Below are 18079 nucleotides of genomic sequence, written 5' to 3' on the forward strand. Positions count from 1 at the left end.
GAAATCAACAGCACAAGAAAACAGGAAAATCCACAAATATGTGGAAATTAAACAACGTATAAAATTTAACTCAAAATGGAGTAAAGACCTAAGTAATAAGACCTAAAGCTATAAAACTTCTGAAAAAGCTTCATGACAGTTGGCATGGGCAATGATTCTTGGATACATCCAAAGCACAGGCAATGAAAGCAAAATGGACAAATGGGGCTACACTTTAAAATTTCTGTGCATCAAAGGGAACAATCACCAGGGAGAAAAGGCAGTCTGTGGAATGGGAAAAAACATCTGTAAATCACACACCCGATAATGGGTTAATATCCAGACTACATAAGGAACTTCTACAGCTCTACAACAAACAAATAACTCGATTAAAAAATGGGTGAAGGATTTGAATAGACAATCCTCCACAGAAATTATACAAAAGGCCAACAAGCACATAAAAAAGAGGCTTAATATCACTAATTAAAAGAGAAATGCAAATCACAACTTTTTTGTCCCAGAGGCTGTGGTTTGCCAGCAGCTATCCTGACGATCAGTGAAAGTGGGCCATTAACAAGTGTGGGATTCATTCCACTTGCTGGGCCTAAGACCTTAATTTAAAAAATAAAGAGAGAAGGACAGGAGGGAAGGAGGAAACCCAGTGCCCCACCTTCTGTGGCTCACTGCCACCTCCACATCTTGCCCGCCTGGGGCAGGGGACACACGTTCTAGGGCAGTGGACACAACTAGGGTCCCAGGAGCAGCATTCCCAACAGCCTCTTGCTTTATAGGACAAATGCACCCTTTCCACAAGGGTGATCTACCAGGGGAAGTGTGACACTCCCTGATATGCAACTCCAGGCCTGGGTCAGTGCCCAGTGTGGAGAGGACCTTGTAGAATCGTTAATGGACCAGTGTGAGGCCAGAAAAGGCCAAAGACCTACAGCGGTCAGTGGCCTTTGGTCACCACCCAGTAGCCTGTAACAAGTCAAAAATAAACTAGAAGCAATGCATTGAGCAGAAAATGCTTTTTGCCCACCCAATACCCATCCTTTTCTCCTTACTATAACAATCTCTCTTGCTGAGGCTGGCAGTGAGCCAGCTCAACCCTGCCTTTTCAGCCTCTCTTGCAGATCTGAGTGGCCAATAACAGGCAAGCAGAAGTCGCTGAGTGGGGCTTCCAGGAGAGCTGTTCAGAGAGGCACACTTTGCCCTGCCCCTTCTGCCTTCCTGCTACATGAATATGGTAGCTAGAGCGGCAGTGATGTGTGGTGACCACGGAGACTTGAGAATGGAAGCCATACCCTACAGATGGTCCCAATCCAGGAGCCTACCTCTAGTTACTCTGCATGAAAGCAAAGCAAACCTCTAACTGTGTAAATCACTAATATGAGGCTTCTGTGATCAACAGCAAACTTAATCCTGAGAGTCTGTTGGAAAAGCTAGCTCAACCACTTGCCTTCAAAGAATGGAATGGAGTCGTTGGAAAAGGTGTCCAAGGCAAGGAGGTCTTTTCCATCTTTGGACCCACTGCGTTTGTGCTTATGTTTTCTCCGAAAGAAGGATCTGCGTGCAGCCGCCGACAGTGTCTTCGCGGCGCTGTTGTCGCCTTTGCCTTCCGACATGCTGAGCCTCCTGGAGAATTCTTGGTCCATCCTGCAGTCACAGGGGTTGGTGGTGCTGGCAAGGGCCTTGGGACCATCTCCCGCCCACCCCGACTCCAGGCCGCTCCAGTGGGGCTCTGCAGATCTTCTGGCTCCTCCACCCACCCATGCCACGGAGGACCCCTTGGTGCCACTGCTGTGGGGGCACCACAAACACCAGTGCTGGGGAAGCTCTCAGAGCCGGCCAGTTTCTACACCCAGGTGAGTGTCAACAGGAACTGGTAAGACAGCCTCCACTTGGCGACATTACAAGCTATGTGTCCTGCCATCAAAAGGAATAGAGTCTGATACATGCTTCACAGGGAAGAAACCTGAAAACATGCTAAGTGATAGGAGCCAGTCACAAAGGACCACATGCTTTATGATTCCATTCACATGAAAGTCCAGAACAGAGAAATCTACAGATACAGAATGTAGGTTAGTGGCTGCCTAGAGCTAGGAGGGGAACAGGGAAGACATAAGGACAAGAGGGGAGGTAAAAGGGGCTTCCTTTTGAGTTGATGAGAATGCTCCATAACTGACAGTGGCAATGCAGAGCACTGGCTTGTGCTAATTAACACTAGCTCTTTGGACAAGTGATTTTGGCAACAAAACATACAGACAGAGAGGGTGAGATGAGCAGCAAAATGTACCCCCCAGTCGCCCAGGACTTGGCCCTCATCCTGTGTGATCGCCCCACGGGTGGCCCGGCCAACCCCCAGGCCCAGCCATGGAGAACACTTACACATATTTGCTGGGGATCTGCCCACGCTGGATCTTCTGGGCATTCTCATCCAGCTGCCAGGCCATCCAGGACCCAAATGTGCCCTGGGGCAAGGTGTCATCAACGTAAAGGATGTCATCTTTTTTAAAACTCAGCTCATGCTCCACCTCTGCCAGCCGATCATACAGGGCCCTGGCCCGGGCACAGGGGGACAAAGGTCAGGAGGCTGCCACCGGCTCAGGATGAGCCCCACACCTTGGCATCTAGGTTCCAGAACAGCCTCCTCCTGTTCTGAGATTTCCCCAGACTATGATTAGGACCCATCTCTCCCCATCTCCCCATCTGACAGCTGCCAAAGGAGGGAGCCTGGGCTTTACATAACTGGACAACAAAGTTGCCTTTGCTCCCCAAGACAGGGAGCTCATGGGAAACAAGGGCTGCTTCACACCCATCAGACAGAGAACTTCTTGCCAAAGGCCAAAGGTCCATCTCCCTTCCAAATGGGTTTTCCCATTTCCCTTGCTCCCCCGAGTAAAGGCAGATAGCTCCTGAAGACTGGACACTCCCCAGGATGGAACATGTCATCTCCTGCCAAGGAGGGGTTCCCAGAGACAGGGACCCATACCTCATGGTGCACAGTTGATCAGTTTTTATTCTTTTTGTGGCCTCAAATCTTAGGGACATGAAGGAAGCTATGAACACCTCCTAGAAAATACCTGACGCCTGTCCCCACACCCATGGTACTTTCATACGAACTGCAGGGCACTGAGGCACCTTGGTGACCCCACATACTGCACAGGGATCTGCAGACCTGGATCAGAGGGACACCAGGAGAGGAGTGCACTCCACAGGAAAATGGGGCTCTGCAGCCTCAAAACCCCCAAGCCACAAACCCTTACGAGGGAGTCCACCTGGCCCTGCAAGCCCTTGAGGGCTTTCTTAAGTCATAAGCACCGTACCGTGAGCATATGCTTTGAGGCCCAACTAATGACCATCTTGGCCCACCCAGAGGCAAGAAACAGAGACATCCACAGGAATATTTTCCACCAAAGACCTTCCTCTGGCCCTGAAGCCCTGGAGCCCCTGGCTACCGGTACCTGATGTAGAAGCTGTCACCAGGCAGGCCCTTGACCTTGGTGAACTCCTCGGGGCGGTACTGGACCTTCAGGCGGACGCCATCCTTGGGCTTCAGCATCTCCACGTAGACCTCTTCCACCGTCTTGTTGCGTGTGTCCAGACTGCCGTACTGCCAAGGGACAGGGGACAGGGGTCAGAGAGCAAGAGCCAGGAGTGGCCTGGACACCCATGAGGGGTTGTGGGATAAAGTGAAGATTCAGCATCCCCTTAACTGGAAATCCACCTGCCTTCCCTCCAAGGTGGGACCAAGTCCTCTTCCCTCGATATCATCTCCCAGAAGAAACCCTCTTGTGTCCCCCAGCACATAAGGGCTACTGGAAACACGGCACCTCATCTTGCTTACACTACTTGCATCTTCCATTACCTAGGGACCATCTTCTCCTTCAAATGGGAGACCCAGGGAGAGGAGATGACATTCCCCATTTAAGGAGAGTCCTACTGCTAACAAGTGCAGAGCATCTTTCCTCTGGATGCTGGGGCCCAGCTGCACCCTGCCCACCTCCCTAAGACCTCCCTAGAGGGTCTTGGCAGCACTCAGAGCTGAAGGGTCACCAGGTAAGAAGCTGTGCTTCTCTGCCTCCCATGCCACCTGACACCACGTCAAGGAAGCCTGACACGCAGACAGAGAGTGGCCTAGCCAGCGGCCCAGTGCTCAGAACTCACCTCGAGGATGAGGTCCCCTGGCGCAAGGCTGTCAGGGCCCTTAGCAGTACTGTCCTCCTCTACCTCAGCCACAAACACCCCATGCAGGTTCCCACCACATAAATGCACTCCAAGCTCCAGCTGGGACTTCTTCATGAAGACAATTCGTGGCTCTGCAGTCTTCTTGCTGGCATCTCCCCCCATCCTTTCGGAAAAGAAAACGAAATTCCTTAGTCATGCACAAGACGGGAGTAGGGCTTGAAAAGGACTGAACAGTGGCTCATGCCCTAACCATTTTCTGCTTGCTTCATGGAGTCCATGAGGTCTCAGAACCACAGGGAGCCGAGAGGTGGTCCCTTCATGGGCTCTAGTTCTAGGGGCTTAAGTTTTAGGGAGGATGTTGAGGTCTGACAAAGGTGAAAAGGCCCAGGTCACAAAGCCAGTAGGGAACAAAGTGGAAATCAGTTCCCCTGCTTTTTGGCCCAGCTGTCAACTGCTTGCCGTGCCTTGGTTTGTGTTTCCCAGCGGGACTGAGCTTGTGCCTCTGGCTTCATTCCACCCAAGAAAAGTCGGAGCCAGTCTCACTGTTCAGAGAACAGCTCACTCAGCAACTATTTACTGAGCAGATCTATGGCCCAAGGGCTGTGCTAACTCACAGAAGTGGGGGGCCCCTTGCCATCAAGGAGCTCAGGATGCACCGAGGGAGATGGAGATGTTAGCAAACAAACTGAGTGAAGGAAACGGGACCCCTATAGACACAGAAGAGGGGATTACACGGGAGGAGCCAGCATGAGCGAACACTCGCTGCAGGTAAACTCCAGCGCACTGATCTGGTGCAGTGCAAGCTGCGTTCTGAGTGAGGCCGGTGCTTGGTCAGGCCCCTCGAGGCAGGGGAATGGCTGTCTAGGACTTCAGAATGACTGCTGTGTGCTCTGGCCCACGTGGCCTTCTCCCACTCGCCCTCCAGCTCTCACATATGCCCTGCTCCTCCTGCCCACACGAATGCTGATCCCTCCCCCTGACTTCTCTCCCCGCCTGCCCTCTGCGTGGCTAACCCTGCTAACCCTGCTCACCCTGAATGTCCTGATATAGCTGTCACTGCTCCCCACCACACCCCCCCTCACGGCTCCATCTCAGCACGTCAGCTCTGGGGCACAGCCTGGCCACGGCTCTGTTGCCTTTCAAACCCGGAGCTCCTTGGGGGCAGTACTGCTGTTGAGTGGGGGATGGCTATGTGATGAGTAAAGACAGAGAAAAGTGAAGGAGAGGAGGAGGAAAGAAAGAAACAAGCAGAGCTAAGAACAAGTCGACAAGAAAAGGGGAAAAAAGCAAGAAAGGGCAGGACAGAAGGAGGAAACAGGAATGATGTGCTTTTTACCCCGAATCCTGACAATCTGTAGCACAGGGTGATACCAGTATCCAGTGCCCACACCCCTCAGAGGATGTGCCTGGGACACAATAATGACTTGCCTGGCCCACCCCACTCAGCCAAGGTGCAGATGGAAGGCTCACAGCACCCATTTGCTGACCTGGAACTGGAGGTACTCTGCTTGGCCAGGGGGGTGCCAGGGGCCTCATCCTGCTCCATCAGTGGGTCAATGACAGACGGATGCTCTGGGGTGGTGGCACCACTGCCCTGGAGAGTGGAGTGGGTGCTGACAGGGTCCAGATGGGAGCTAGAGATGGAAGACAGGAAGAATAAGGAGTAGCATGTGGCCCTCAGCCTCCTGGAGCCAGCCCTTCCCCAGAGTGGCTGGGGCTGGGCTGTGCCCAGGCTCTGCACCCTGAGCCCTAAGAAGAGTGGACAGCACCTCAGGAGCCTGGACTCAGGTGATCCATGCTGCAGGATCTTCCTGTCCTCCCTGCCCTGCCTGTCCTCACCATGGAGACCCCTCCAAAGGGGCAGCCTTGGAGACACATGACACCACTGTCCCCTGTCCTCTGTTTACACATCTCATCTCCCCTTAGCTGAGCTGTGTATTACTTCAAGGCAAAGGCATGTCTTCTCCTTCTCTCATGTGCCCTGCAATCCACAGTTCATGGGCAGCCACAGGCAGTGCCTGCACATGGACAGAGGGCCAGGCCACTGAGTAAGAAGCTGGCCCACAGGGCCTCAGCTACTGGTCACCACACACCCACACACAGGGCTTCCTCCTGCAGCCATCTGTGTCCACACCTTATTTCAGGAGCAGACACCCTCCCCGTACACATTGTTTTCCCCACACCCAAGGCTGGTCCACTCTCCTCTATGGCAGCAGGATGCCCAGAAATTGCAGCTGCACCCTGGGCCTCCCCGAGGTGAGATGCTCCTGCCACACCCATCTACTCCCACAGCCCAGGTGGCCCCCATGGAGGCCCAGCTCTCACCTGGACCGGGAGTGGCTGCTGAGCTGGTGCATGTGTGGGTTGTACTGGGCCAGGATGGTGATAGTGTCGCAATTCTGCCCGATGATGAGCCGGGCCTGCTGCTCCGTGGCACTCCGCAGGTTTATGCCATTGAACTAGGAAATACCCAAAGCAGGCTCAGTGACATGGTAGGGGCTGTGGATTTAGGGAGCATTGCTTTTCTGAAGGAAGAAGAGGAGGGACAGATGGAGTGCAAAGGGATGGCTCCACTTACCTCAAGTAACTGGTCGCCATACTCAAGGCCAGCTTGGTGAGCAATGCTCCCTCCAGTCACCTTGGAGACATAGACGCCACCCTTCTCTCCACTCACGATGGAGATGCCCAGTGGCTCCGAGCCCTTCTGCAGCTTGACATGGCGTGGCTCCTCCACATAGGGCCTTGGAAGAGAGTCAACAGTTTTGGGGACTTGAACCCAAAGGAAAGGTTTGGGGAAGGTTTGAGGTCAGGCATGCAATCAGCTATGCAGAAAGGGACAGGGAGCCCTGGCTGCCCCTGTAATGGCACAGCTGGATGGGAATATGATGGCCTCCCCTTTGTATGACAGTGGTGCACATTCCTGCAACTGCATGCAATACAAACACAACACTCCCAAATGGACACAGAAGCACCCAGTCCCAAAGACACAAAGAATGTTCCATGTGATCTATAAACACTGATATGCACAGGGAAAAAGCACAGATTTTCATAATGTAAGAGGAGTTGCCTCACAATGTGCAATCTACAAACCCCATGGGGTTTCAAGGTGCCCTCAGAGGAAAAGAAAGGGCTCCTGGGAGGATGGCATTCATCCAAGAAGGGTCCATATAAAGTATCAGTTTTTATATTTACCAGTACACAGGGAGATGTCAAATGATCATGGAAATTAGGCAGCTGCAAACCCAAGCCATTAAAAAGGGAGGAAGTAGGCTAGGAGCAAGGCGGCAACCATGCACTTGCTGGCTCAGGGAGCGCCATCCACCATCCACTGCACCGTGGGCACGAGGGGCACAAGGGGGCTCGGGTGGGGGCCTCATGTTAGGCCAACCTCAGACTCCTCAGGGAGGAGAACCTGGGCCTGGCGGCCACAGGCAGTCTCAAGAGTGATCTGTGGCGGTGGAGACATCTGGAAGGTGCAAAAGGTGAGAAACAAGAGAGGACCGCTCAAAGAGGAAAGACAACCACTGACTCCTGGACTGCAACAGACAGACAGCCAGACAGCCAAGGGACAGGGAGCTGTCCTATCAGGACAACACTTCACACTGCCCCAAGCTCTTTCCCTCAGGACAAAAGTGCAGCCAAAGCCCAAGGGAGGAGCCAACCAGCCGGAGAACCAGCTCCTCGGGCTCCCAAGAGCACATGGGCAGGATGGGTCCACCTAGTGGACGGTGGACAGAGGGCCACCCAGAGGCCTGGCAATGTCCCGTGCTTGGTGGGCCTCAGGCGGGGCCCCACCACTCAGGGTGCAGTCCCCTGGGCATGCTAAGACTAAATCCTTTTTGACTTGTCCTCCTCCTCCCCTGCCCTCCAAAATGCTGTCCCCTTACCAACTCACCGGCTCTGCGCTGCCATTCTTAACCCTGCAGCTCATATACATCGGTCCCTGGCCTGCACCCTCAGGCACTTCAAGACTTAACACATATGAGAACACCCCGCAGTACAGTTGTAAGAACTCTTATCGAGAAGCCACCCCACCACCGTCCTCAGACCCCCCAGCCTAGGAGGGCGGCACAGAGGCCCCGAGTCGGAAGGAGGCCAGCCCGCAGGTGTGGGCAGAGCTAACCTCTCTGGTCTAGAGCTCCTCAGTCCCCATTGTTCCACCCTCTCCTCTGTTCCACCTCCAAAAATACATTTATCTCAAAAAGGAGCCAGTAACTGAATCGTAGTAATAGCCATACAACAGAATCCATGAAGCTGTTATGAATGACACGGTCAAGATTTACTGACACGGAAAGATGTAGAGGACATACTGAGGCACGGGAAGACAGGCCAGCATCATTCCATCTTTATAAACCTGTACACATAGTTACGTGTCTATTCATGCAAAAAGAGGTTTCCATGGAGGACCTTACCAAAATGTTAACAATGCTTTCTAAAAGAGAGCATTTGAAGTGATCCTTACTTTTTCATCTCCTGAATGATCTACATTTCTTACAAGGTGCACAGAATAAAGCTGCTTTGTAAAAGAGGTTTATAAAATACACGTCATAAGATTACAAATAGCTTAAAGACAATGTTAAGGAGGAAAAGTTCATGTGTATAATAAAACACTCATTTAAATTACATATATCAAAAAGTTAACAGCAATTAAATCTAGCTGATGAGATTATATGTGATTTTTTCTATTTTTCTCATTTTTCCAGTTTCCTACAACAATATAGAACTAGGAAATACCCTGATCGCCACATGAATCAGGAGAAAAGGGACTATTTTCACTAGGTAACCCATTCTTCAGCCAGGCCCCACACATTACATTTGACGCACTCTTCAGGTCACAAGCACTGTGAGGGCAGGAACCTCTCCGTACACCACAGCAGCTAAGGGGATGTCTGATCATATGTGACAAGGCCTTTTCTGCTTCTAAGGAACCCACTTCATTTGGGGGAAGATCGTGCTTCTCAATGACCTGCGCTGGGGTTAAGTAAAAGAACCCACTAGCCGCCCTTGCTGCTGCAGGCTTGCATCCCTGTATCACATCAGGGACAGTCACGAACATTTTTGTATGAACTGCATGTGACTCCCCTAAAGACCCATGTGCACTAGTGTTTAGGAATATTTCTGTTCTCCAGTGAATACTTGCTAGGTTTGCTGTCTTACAGGTTCAGATTTTCTAGTCAAATGAGGTTTTCTTAATGCAGGGCCCACCCAGCAGGTCCCTCTGTGGCTCAGAAGCACAAGGGCGCTTAGCTTCCCAGACTTGAGTTGACAGGGGCAGCTCTATTCCTTTTAAAGGATTAATTAAAGACAAGTTCAAGTTTACTCAGATCTTCTGAAGACCTACAATCTAGATAGAACCTCTTAAATATAAATGTGATCTAGTATCGTCTACTGTGAAGAAAACATCAGGGGAAGAGGTGTGCACAGAGCTTGTGGCGGCTGAGATGGACTCCTTAGAGGAGGCGTACCGTGACTAACATCAGCCTCAAGTTACCCTAAAATCTCAGCAGAGACTGGCCTGAATTTTTGAATGAACCAATAAGAGCTAAGCTATGCACTTATGCTTTACATACTTTTTTCCATGTGCATTTCATTTCAATAAAAAGCTTGGGGTGAGGGGTGGGAGGGCAGACAAGCAATGCAGCTCTGTTCTAAAGCTACAAAGTGAAGGACAGGAATGAGTTCTGATTCCAAATAGGGTAGGCCAGTCAACAACCACATGAACATAGACAGATGGTGCAAATTTATCATTTCAGTTTTATCATCTGTAAAATGGGGCCAAATAATGCTGCTGCTACGGCTCATGGGTTAAAAGGATTCCATGACTTGTACACCAGAGTGCCTGACACCTAAGCATTGGGGAATGGTGCCCACCATCACTGTCAGGCACCGTGGCTGTAGCCCACCCCCTCCCGGGGACACTTGGGGGGAGCACACCTGCTCCTTACTGTGCCATCTACACATGCCCCGCCTCCTGGCACCCTGTGCCCAGGATTTACTAGAACCTACCCCTGAATGCTAGGCGACCCAAACTAAAGCAGCCTTGCCCTGGGATCAACTCACTTGCAACTCTCCAACTCCCACTGCTTCTACCAACCCTCCCCTTCCCTCAACCAAGCCCTGGCCCACTGCAGGGATGCACCGTCCACCACTGCACACTCGGCCCAGGCCGTGCTCACCTGTCCTTCCTCCACTCTCCGAGGGCTGTAGGGTTGATGGCGATCCTGGGCAACGTGGAGGCTGAGGTCTGGGACTGGCTACAAGAGGACAGGGTGTCGATGTTCAGGGGTGACTGTGGAGGCGTGCTGCATTCAGAATGTGACAAGGAACCTACAGAGAGAGGTGCGGGGTAACGCAGGTCACAATCTTGCATGTCAGTTCTCAGCTAGCCAAGACTGAGGGAGACACAGTCCACGCACATGGCCTTGAATTCAGATGCTAGGCTCTGTATGGCCCTTCTACTCCCCACATCTCTAGGCTTAGGGCTGGGCTCAACCAGAGTTTGCTGAGTGGCTGAGATGATGAGGACAGTATAAACTATGCCCAGGCACTGCACCAGAGGACAGGGTGAGGCAGCAGGCAGGGAGGGGAGTGCTAAGAAGTTCTCACCTCTGTCAGAGCCCACAACAGACCGGGGGTATCTTGGTGTCAATGGGATTTTAATGCGTTCTGTCTTGAACTGCAAGTTGCTTGAAGACCCTAGGGTTCCACAAGGCGACAAAGCTTTAGGCCTGTGGTTAAACACCATGCCTCACTCCCTCACCACCACCCTACTCATCAGGAACGACATACATGCAAAGTGGGGCCCTGCCACTTATCCCTGAGGGGGCCTAAATGTGGAACAGCTATGAAAAGCAGATAGTTAAAGCCCAGTATTTGAATATGCTACACAGGCCTAGACTATTCCAGAACAGGATCACACAAATCTCACTCCTCGCCCCAGAATGGAGATGGTAAGTCAAGTGACAAAGGGGACTGCTTGCCTTTTCTCCACAGTGCTGCAAGCAGTCCCACCAGAATCTCTTTATGAGTAACTAAGAGATTCTAGGCTGGGGTGCATTTAATAGAGCACTAATAGCACTATCAAATCCCCCAGGATGACCAAGCAGCTCAGGGACAAGGATAAGGCTCCTGGGCCAAGGGATCACCTGGAACAGCCACATAACGACTAGGGAAAGCTGGAGAGACGGAGGCCAAAGGAAATGGCTGGAGTGGAGTGTGGTGGCAACCTCAGCCCTAGGAGGGCACAGGGGCCCTTGTGGGCTGGCCCCCAGGAGGTCTGGGCATGAGGATGCAGGTGGAGGTGGCAAGAAGGTCGGTGGCCCACTATGGGGAGAAGGTTCCAGTGGCGCAGTTACCAAGGCGGGCACTGGAGGGCAGTGAGTTGGACCCGTGGGAGGCTCGCATCTCTGAGTAGTCGCTGCAGGTCCTGTGGCTCAGATCCAGGCTCAGGCGTCCCTGGTGCTGGACACTGAGAGAACCAGACAGATGAGGGGCTCAGGAGGAAGACCAGGGCCAGCCACGGCTGCTAGGGAAAAATACAAGTGACGGGACTGGGCCAAGTCCGCCAAGAGCTGCAGAAGGGAGGCCTGGAAGCCACTCACTGTCAGCCAAGAACAGAGGGCTGCCCACAGTCATGCTTGCCGGTGGCATCCGCACAGAACAGAAAGGGCTACACAAGTAGAGTGGGAGAGGCATAGCCACTTCAGCCCTGGGCTGGGCTCACTGAGAGGAAGGGCCTTCTACAGGGAAAAACAGGATCTGAACCCTGAGATGGTGGCGGGTGTGGGTGGTGGTGCTGGCAGAGAGAGGCTGGATGGGCTCTAAGGACACTGAAAGGGACCCATGCCCCTCACTTAGGAGAGCATGTCTAGGAAGCCAGAGGACAGAGAGCCCAGCGCTCATCAGGTCAAGCTGGCCTGTGGTCAGTTCTGGCGATGTCCTTGTGTAGCTGTGTAATGAGGCTATGTCTCTTCCTTGCCTAAAGCCCACTATACTCAGAACAAAAGGCAAACTGTATCACAGCTACAGGACCGACCTGTGCTCTCCTTCTGACTAACTGTGCCTTTGCCAAGAACCCCCACTCCTCACACCGTCCCAAAAGCCACCACACTTTCCTGAGGTGCCTAGGCTGCGGCATCTATGGCCTCCTTCCTGGGGACGCCACCCAGGTCTTGTGCAGCTGGCCTCTTCTAAGCCTTCTGGTCACAGAATCCCCCAACCACAGGGCCCTCCCCACCCCTCACCCTAACTCTCCATCCTCTTCCAAGGCACAGTCTCCCTAGTCCCCCTGTTTTACAATCTTCAGAACTACTCAGCTCCACCTGGTGTCACTCTGTTCATTGCTTCTGTCTGCCTCCAATACTTGAAAACAAATGTCACGTAAGAGGAAACATGTCTGTTTAGTTCTCCACTGTGTCCTCTTGGAACTAGAACAGTCCAGAGCATATAGAAAGCTCTCGATAAAAAATTATCAAATAACTGAATGAACGTGTGACCTTGAGCTAGTCCATTCACTCTTTTAAGGCCCAGTTTCCTCATCTATAAAATGGACCCAATAATAGTCCTCAGCTTATAAGGTTGCTGGGCTGATTAAATGAGATGATGCCTAGAAACGTCTGAGCTCAGTGCCTGACACGTGAGCACTCAAGCATCAGCTGCCATCACTACCCTCCTCTGAATTCCCTTACAAGTTGCACACCAGTGAATGAAGAGAGCATCCTAAAAGTTCACTCCCCCTGGGATCCCCAAGCTGCTAACCAGCCCCTTCCCAGCTAGGCAAGGAAGCTTCTCTACCCATGAGCCTCGTTATGCACCAGGGGCTTTATGTCCAGGAGGCCTTGGGCAGCTGGGGTACAGGGAGATGGGGTGGTGACTTCACATACCTGGGATGCAAACCCTGGGGGCTGACCTCTCTGGGAACAGGTGGAGAGCTGCAGGGGCCGACCCTGTGGCTACGCACGGTGTATATGGGGTTCCTCAGGATGGAGCTTACGGTGGTATTCGGGGTCATACTCCGGGGAACAGTGCCTAGAAATGGGCTGAGTGAAAACAATCGCTCCAAAGCACCCAGCCAGCCCCGGACCTGTGTGAGCTATTAGCATTTCACTATCTGTAAAATGGGAGACCTCTATAATGTTTCCTATTTCTCAGGCTACTGTGGGGAGAAAACACTCTGAAAAGCAAGAAATGTCACTGATACAAGACTAAACATCCCAGACAGGGCAGCAATCACTAGTTCTTTAGACCTCTGGGTGAAGGACACACAGATTCTCCTTGAAATGACTGCCTCCACTTCTACTTCTCCTCTCACTGGGCAGCTCTGTGAGCCCACATCGACCCTCCTGCCCAGTCCTGCCCAGCTGACTCACCCACAGATGCCCTGCTTGGGTAGAGTGGGAGGTTGCTGTGCCGGCCACAGTGCCCTGGTGAGTAAGGGGACCACTCCTGGAGCTCTGCGGAGAGCTCTCCACTGGCTGGGATGCACTTCTGCTCCTGCAGAACCAAAGGCAAAAGGCAGTGGCTAGAAATGCATGGGAATTTGCAAATGGTTTCTGTCCCCTATGCATGAGCTCCTCCCACCTAGACAAATGAAGTGACAGTCAGGAGAGGCCACTGCTCATTCATGTTATCTTACACACCTGGGAGGGAAGAACTGCCTTCAAAAATACTCTGGAAGAAAAGCGCAGAGAAAGAATCTGCTCTTTCAAAGGAACAGAGATTATGCGTGTAGAAAGTAGAACACGTGTATGCATCAGGCACATACATGCAACAGCACCTCAAAACCCACACAGGTGTGTGAAGCTCTTTGTCTGCAGAGAGGATCATGGATTTGTGCTCCAGCTCACAGCAATCTCTCCCACGTGGAAACAACTACAGCGCCCTCCAAAGCAAGCCAGCCTGTCCTGCTGCCAGCTAACAGATTCACGGGGGCTATCTTGGTTCCCTAAACCCTTCAAGGCAGGTCCATGTCACCTGGTTTTGTTGAACAACCTCAAAGCTTTCTGTTGAGTAAGTAAAACAAATGCTACACCCAAGAGTGCTCCTCTCTTGGTGTCATTCCCCCAGACATGCACACCCCACATTACTTTCCAGTTTCCTAAGGAGGGCTGCACCCTGCTGCACCCACCCCCCTGCCCCAGCCCTTCCCTCAGGTAGGTGCCAAGAGCCAAACAGCAAAGGAGCCAAGGTAGGCATGAGCCTGGGGACGTATCAGGACAGAGAGGGGTGTTCTCCTGGTCAACTCCCCACCCCGATGCCTCCACCCCACCCCCCGCCCCAGGGCTGGGCTCTACCTCCAGGAACTGAGCAGGAATCACTACTGGGGTGAGCTTGGGCCGATAACTGGGAGCAGACTTAGGCCGGCGGCGCTTCTGCCCCAGCTCGTCCATCTTCTGGGAGGTGAGGTCCTCATCACAGGACTTCTTGGCAGGCAGGCAGGAGGAGTCCCCGTCCCCTTCAGGATAGTAGCTGGAAGCAATGCGGACCCTGGCCTTGCGATGGGGTGAGGCATGCATGGGCTCCCCAGGGTCCCCAGCAGGGGGCAGTGCACCCGGGGGGCTGGTGGATGGGGAGCTGCCCACCAGAGTTGCCTCTGACTCTGAACTGGTTTCCAGCCTGTGCTGGAACTTAATGGAGTCGCTCCTCCTGGGAGGTTTTGGAGGTGTCAGAGGTCCTACCCTCTTGGAGGGCTGGGGGGAGTGCACAGGCCCAGGGCCTGGGAGCAGGTAGTCTATTTTGGGGGGTGTCTGGGGACGTTTGAAAGTGTTAGGGTCAAAGATAGACTTTCTTTGCTTTGGCTTCTTGTAAACAGAGAGCTTCTCAGGCCCTGCCGTGGAGCTGAGTCCGGCCTTGGGCCAGGTCCCGCCACTGCTGGCGCTCTCGGGGTCTGCCTTATCTAGGGGGGGCTCTGGCGCCCCACAGGGGCCCACCTCAGTCTCAAAAGGCAGCAGTGGTTGCCGGGTGTGCACATCCACCAGCCCGTAGCCACGTTCCCCAGAGGCATCTGAGCGGAAGGAGCTCAGACTGCGCTCTGAGGCACTGGGACAGGCCTGTGGGGAGACTGGGAACGGTCCCCCAGGGAATGGCTTGTGCAGGAAGGAGCTGCTGCCTCCTGAGGGGCTTGGCTCCTTCCTGTCCTCCAGCCTGTCTGTGTAGAAGATGTCCGTCTGCGTGGAGTTATTGTGCTGCAGCAAGTTCCGTTTATTCTGAGCCTGGACCTCTGGGCCATGGGCTCGGAAACTCAACATCTTATCAGAGTCCTTGATGTTTTCAAAGATGTTCTGGCCACTCCATGAGGAGCTCTGAGGGAACACCTAAGCAGGGATTGCAGGGCAGTGAGAAAGAGAGCGGGCAGGACCACAGACCCTGGTGCTGCCACTGGATGTGCCCCTGCGGTACAGTGATGGTCAGGAGTGGGCCCCGTGGACACCCCAGAAGAGAGGCAAATGCACACACATGCATGCATGTGCACACAGGCACACTCTCCTTGACAGCTGAGGTTTTCCCACAGCCTTGGCCGCTGTGAACCCACAAGAGAGCCATTAAGTTCTCTTTGACTTTGAGCGCTTTCTGAAATCACCTGCACAATGCCCTGTATATTTTCTTAAACTATCACATAAAAAAGTAAAGATCCATTACAAAAAATACCTATCTTGAGTACATTCACATAATGGAGTATTATTCAGCAATAAGAAGAAACAAGTCACCAATCCACTGATAAAAAGACATGGAGGAACTTTAAACACACAGTGGTAAGTGAAAAGAGGTCGGTCTGAAAAGGCTACATCCTGTCTGATTCCAGCTTTAAGACATTCTGGAAAAGCAAAACTGTAGAGACAGTAAAAAAATCAGTGGTTGCCAGGGATTGGGAGGAGAGTGAAGCACGAGGATCTTAGGGCAGGGAAACTGTTCTGTATGACACTATAATGGTCGGCACATGGCATTATGAATTTATCCAAAGCCACAGAATAGACATCACCAAGAGTGAATCCCCATGTAAACTATGGACTTCAGGTAACAGTAATATATTAGTGTTGGCTCATTAGTTATAAGCAGTGACTAACACAAGATGCTAATAACAGGGAAATAGAGTGGGGGAAGATGAGAACTTTCATATAGGCTCACTTTTTTGTAAACCTAAACCTGCTCCTCAAAAGAGTGTCTTAATTTTAAATTAATTAATTTTTTTAAATGTCTTAATGAAGTAGGTGTACCTATTTTTTTCGACCTTCTATTATAAACCTTTTCAACAGTGCAGGAAGAGTTATAGAAAAGTGCAGTGAACACCCATAAAACCACTGTTTATATTCAACAGTAGTTTACCACATTGTCTGTTCCTATCACTATTACAGAAAATATGAAAGTTTCAAATAATACATTTCACCCCTAACAACTTTATCCTGTACTTCCCCCAAATAAGGCCATTCTCCTATATAACCCCAAAACCACCACTACACCCAGGAAAATCAACAATCTCCCAAGATCATCTAATTATTCAGTCCAGATTCAAATGTAACCCACTGCCCCCAAAATGGCCTTCACAGCTACCTCATTTATCCTTGTTTTTAAAACAGGGTCCAGTCAGGGTTCACACACACTCTGGACTGTATAAACCAACGCCCTCTTTCCAAGGATCCCAGTGACACATGGAGAAATAGTTCAGGTCCTGGAGAGGAGGCTTTCTCACCCTGCAGATGCTAAAAGCAGAGCCAGTGCAAGAAGGGGCCCTTACCTTCAGGAGGGAGAGGGTCAGGGAGTCCTGGCAGCTACGCAGCAGAGATTCACACTCATTCAGAGACTTGTTGTCCAGTGCAATTCCATTGATCTAGGGCCAAACGTAAGACCTATCAGGCCCACCGCCAGGACAGGGGCTCTGTGCCTGCCAGCTGTGCTGGACAGTGGGCCCGGTTCCGTAAGGGGTCTAAGTCTGGAGTTGGCAAAGGAGAGAGAGCCCCCCACCCCCACCCCCGGTAAGGCTGGAGGAATCCAGTTAAAGGGCTTCTATTGCAATGAAACACACAGCCTTAAAATCACTCCTGGCGCTTGTTGGACTGGTATCAGAACACCAAGGTTCCCGGGGGAACAAGCCAGCCCAGCCCTGCCGCTTCCTGCCATGTGATGCTGGACCATGGCTCAGAACTTCCTCATCCACAAAACAGAAGATGAACATGTGTGTACTCCCCAGAGTAGGGAGGAGGCTGAAATCGAGACAATGGCATGAAAGGCCTCTGCAGCTGGAAAGTACCGTGTGAGAGGAATCATCTTCACTGCCCATGGTTCTCACAACCCCCATGCCTGAATCTCTGCCACATCTCTCTAGATGTGCTCCTATTTTTTTAAAAAGTACATGTGCAGTAGGTGAATGGTTAGACTGTCATACCATGGACTGTGACCAGGCAATGAGAAGGGACACATATCGGTACACCCAGCCACATGATGGGTCTCAGGGCACCAAGCTGTTTGGAAAAGCCAATCCCAAAAGGTCACATACTTTGTGACTCTACTTATATAATATTCTTGAGATAACAAAACTACAGAGATAGAGAACTAGGCAGTGGCCAGGGGTTATTAATGAGAGGAAGCCGGTTGTGGGTGTTACTATAAAGGGATAACACATGGGAGATCTGTGTGATCGGGGGGGCCAGTTCTGAGTCTGGGTATTCTTTTTTGGTTACCTAAAATGTGATAAATGACAAGGCGCTATACACATATACACTGCCTGCCAGCTGCCTGGTTTTAATAAAACAGTTATGTAAGACATAGCCATGAGGGGAAACTGGGTGAAGGGTACACAAGGCCTCCCTGTACTATCTTTCCAACTTTATCTATTTTTAATGTTATAACTGAATTATAATTATTTCTGTAATTCTTTCAAATTCAAATGTTAAAAAATATGTACAGCATGATTATTTTG

At 51.6% G+C, this 18079-nt stretch overlaps 1 protein-coding gene across 8 annotated transcripts in view; it reads right to left on the reverse strand.

Moving 5' to 3' along the window:
• DLG5 (discs large MAGUK scaffold protein 5) overlaps window positions 1–18079 on the reverse strand; it is a 118993-nt gene that overhangs the window by 10868 nt on the left and 90046 nt on the right. For 7 of the 8 annotated variants that reach the window (XM_057506058.1, XM_057506059.1, XM_057506061.1 and 4 more), the window contains 14 exons: window positions 16898–16990; window positions 14460–15479; window positions 13536–13659; window positions 13050–13194; window positions 11523–11635; window positions 10774–10863; window positions 10344–10494; window positions 6746–6908; window positions 6493–6626; window positions 5655–5801; window positions 4147–4330; window positions 3444–3592; window positions 2368–2538; window positions 1439–1635 (listed from right to left, as the gene is read on the reverse strand). In XM_057506058.1, coding sequence (XP_057362041.1) covers window positions 1439–1635; window positions 2368–2538; window positions 3444–3592; window positions 4147–4330; window positions 5655–5801; window positions 6493–6626; window positions 6746–6908; window positions 10344–10494; window positions 10774–10863; window positions 11523–11635; window positions 13050–13194; window positions 13536–13659; window positions 14460–15479; window positions 16898–16990 — 2881 coding nt within the window. The remainder of the gene's footprint in view (window positions 1–1438; window positions 1636–2367; window positions 2539–3443; window positions 3593–4146; window positions 4331–5654; window positions 5802–6492; window positions 6627–6745; window positions 6909–10343; window positions 10495–10773; window positions 10864–11522; window positions 11636–13049; window positions 13195–13535; window positions 13660–14459; window positions 15480–16897; window positions 16991–18079) is intronic. The other variant, XM_036928668.2, reaches the window with a different exon arrangement.

Source organism: Manis pentadactyla, chromosome 8 (assembly GCF_030020395.1).
Source record: "Manis pentadactyla isolate mManPen7 chromosome 8, mManPen7.hap1, whole genome shotgun sequence".
NCBI classification, from domain to species: Eukaryota; Metazoa; Chordata; class Mammalia; order Pholidota; family Manidae; genus Manis; species Manis pentadactyla.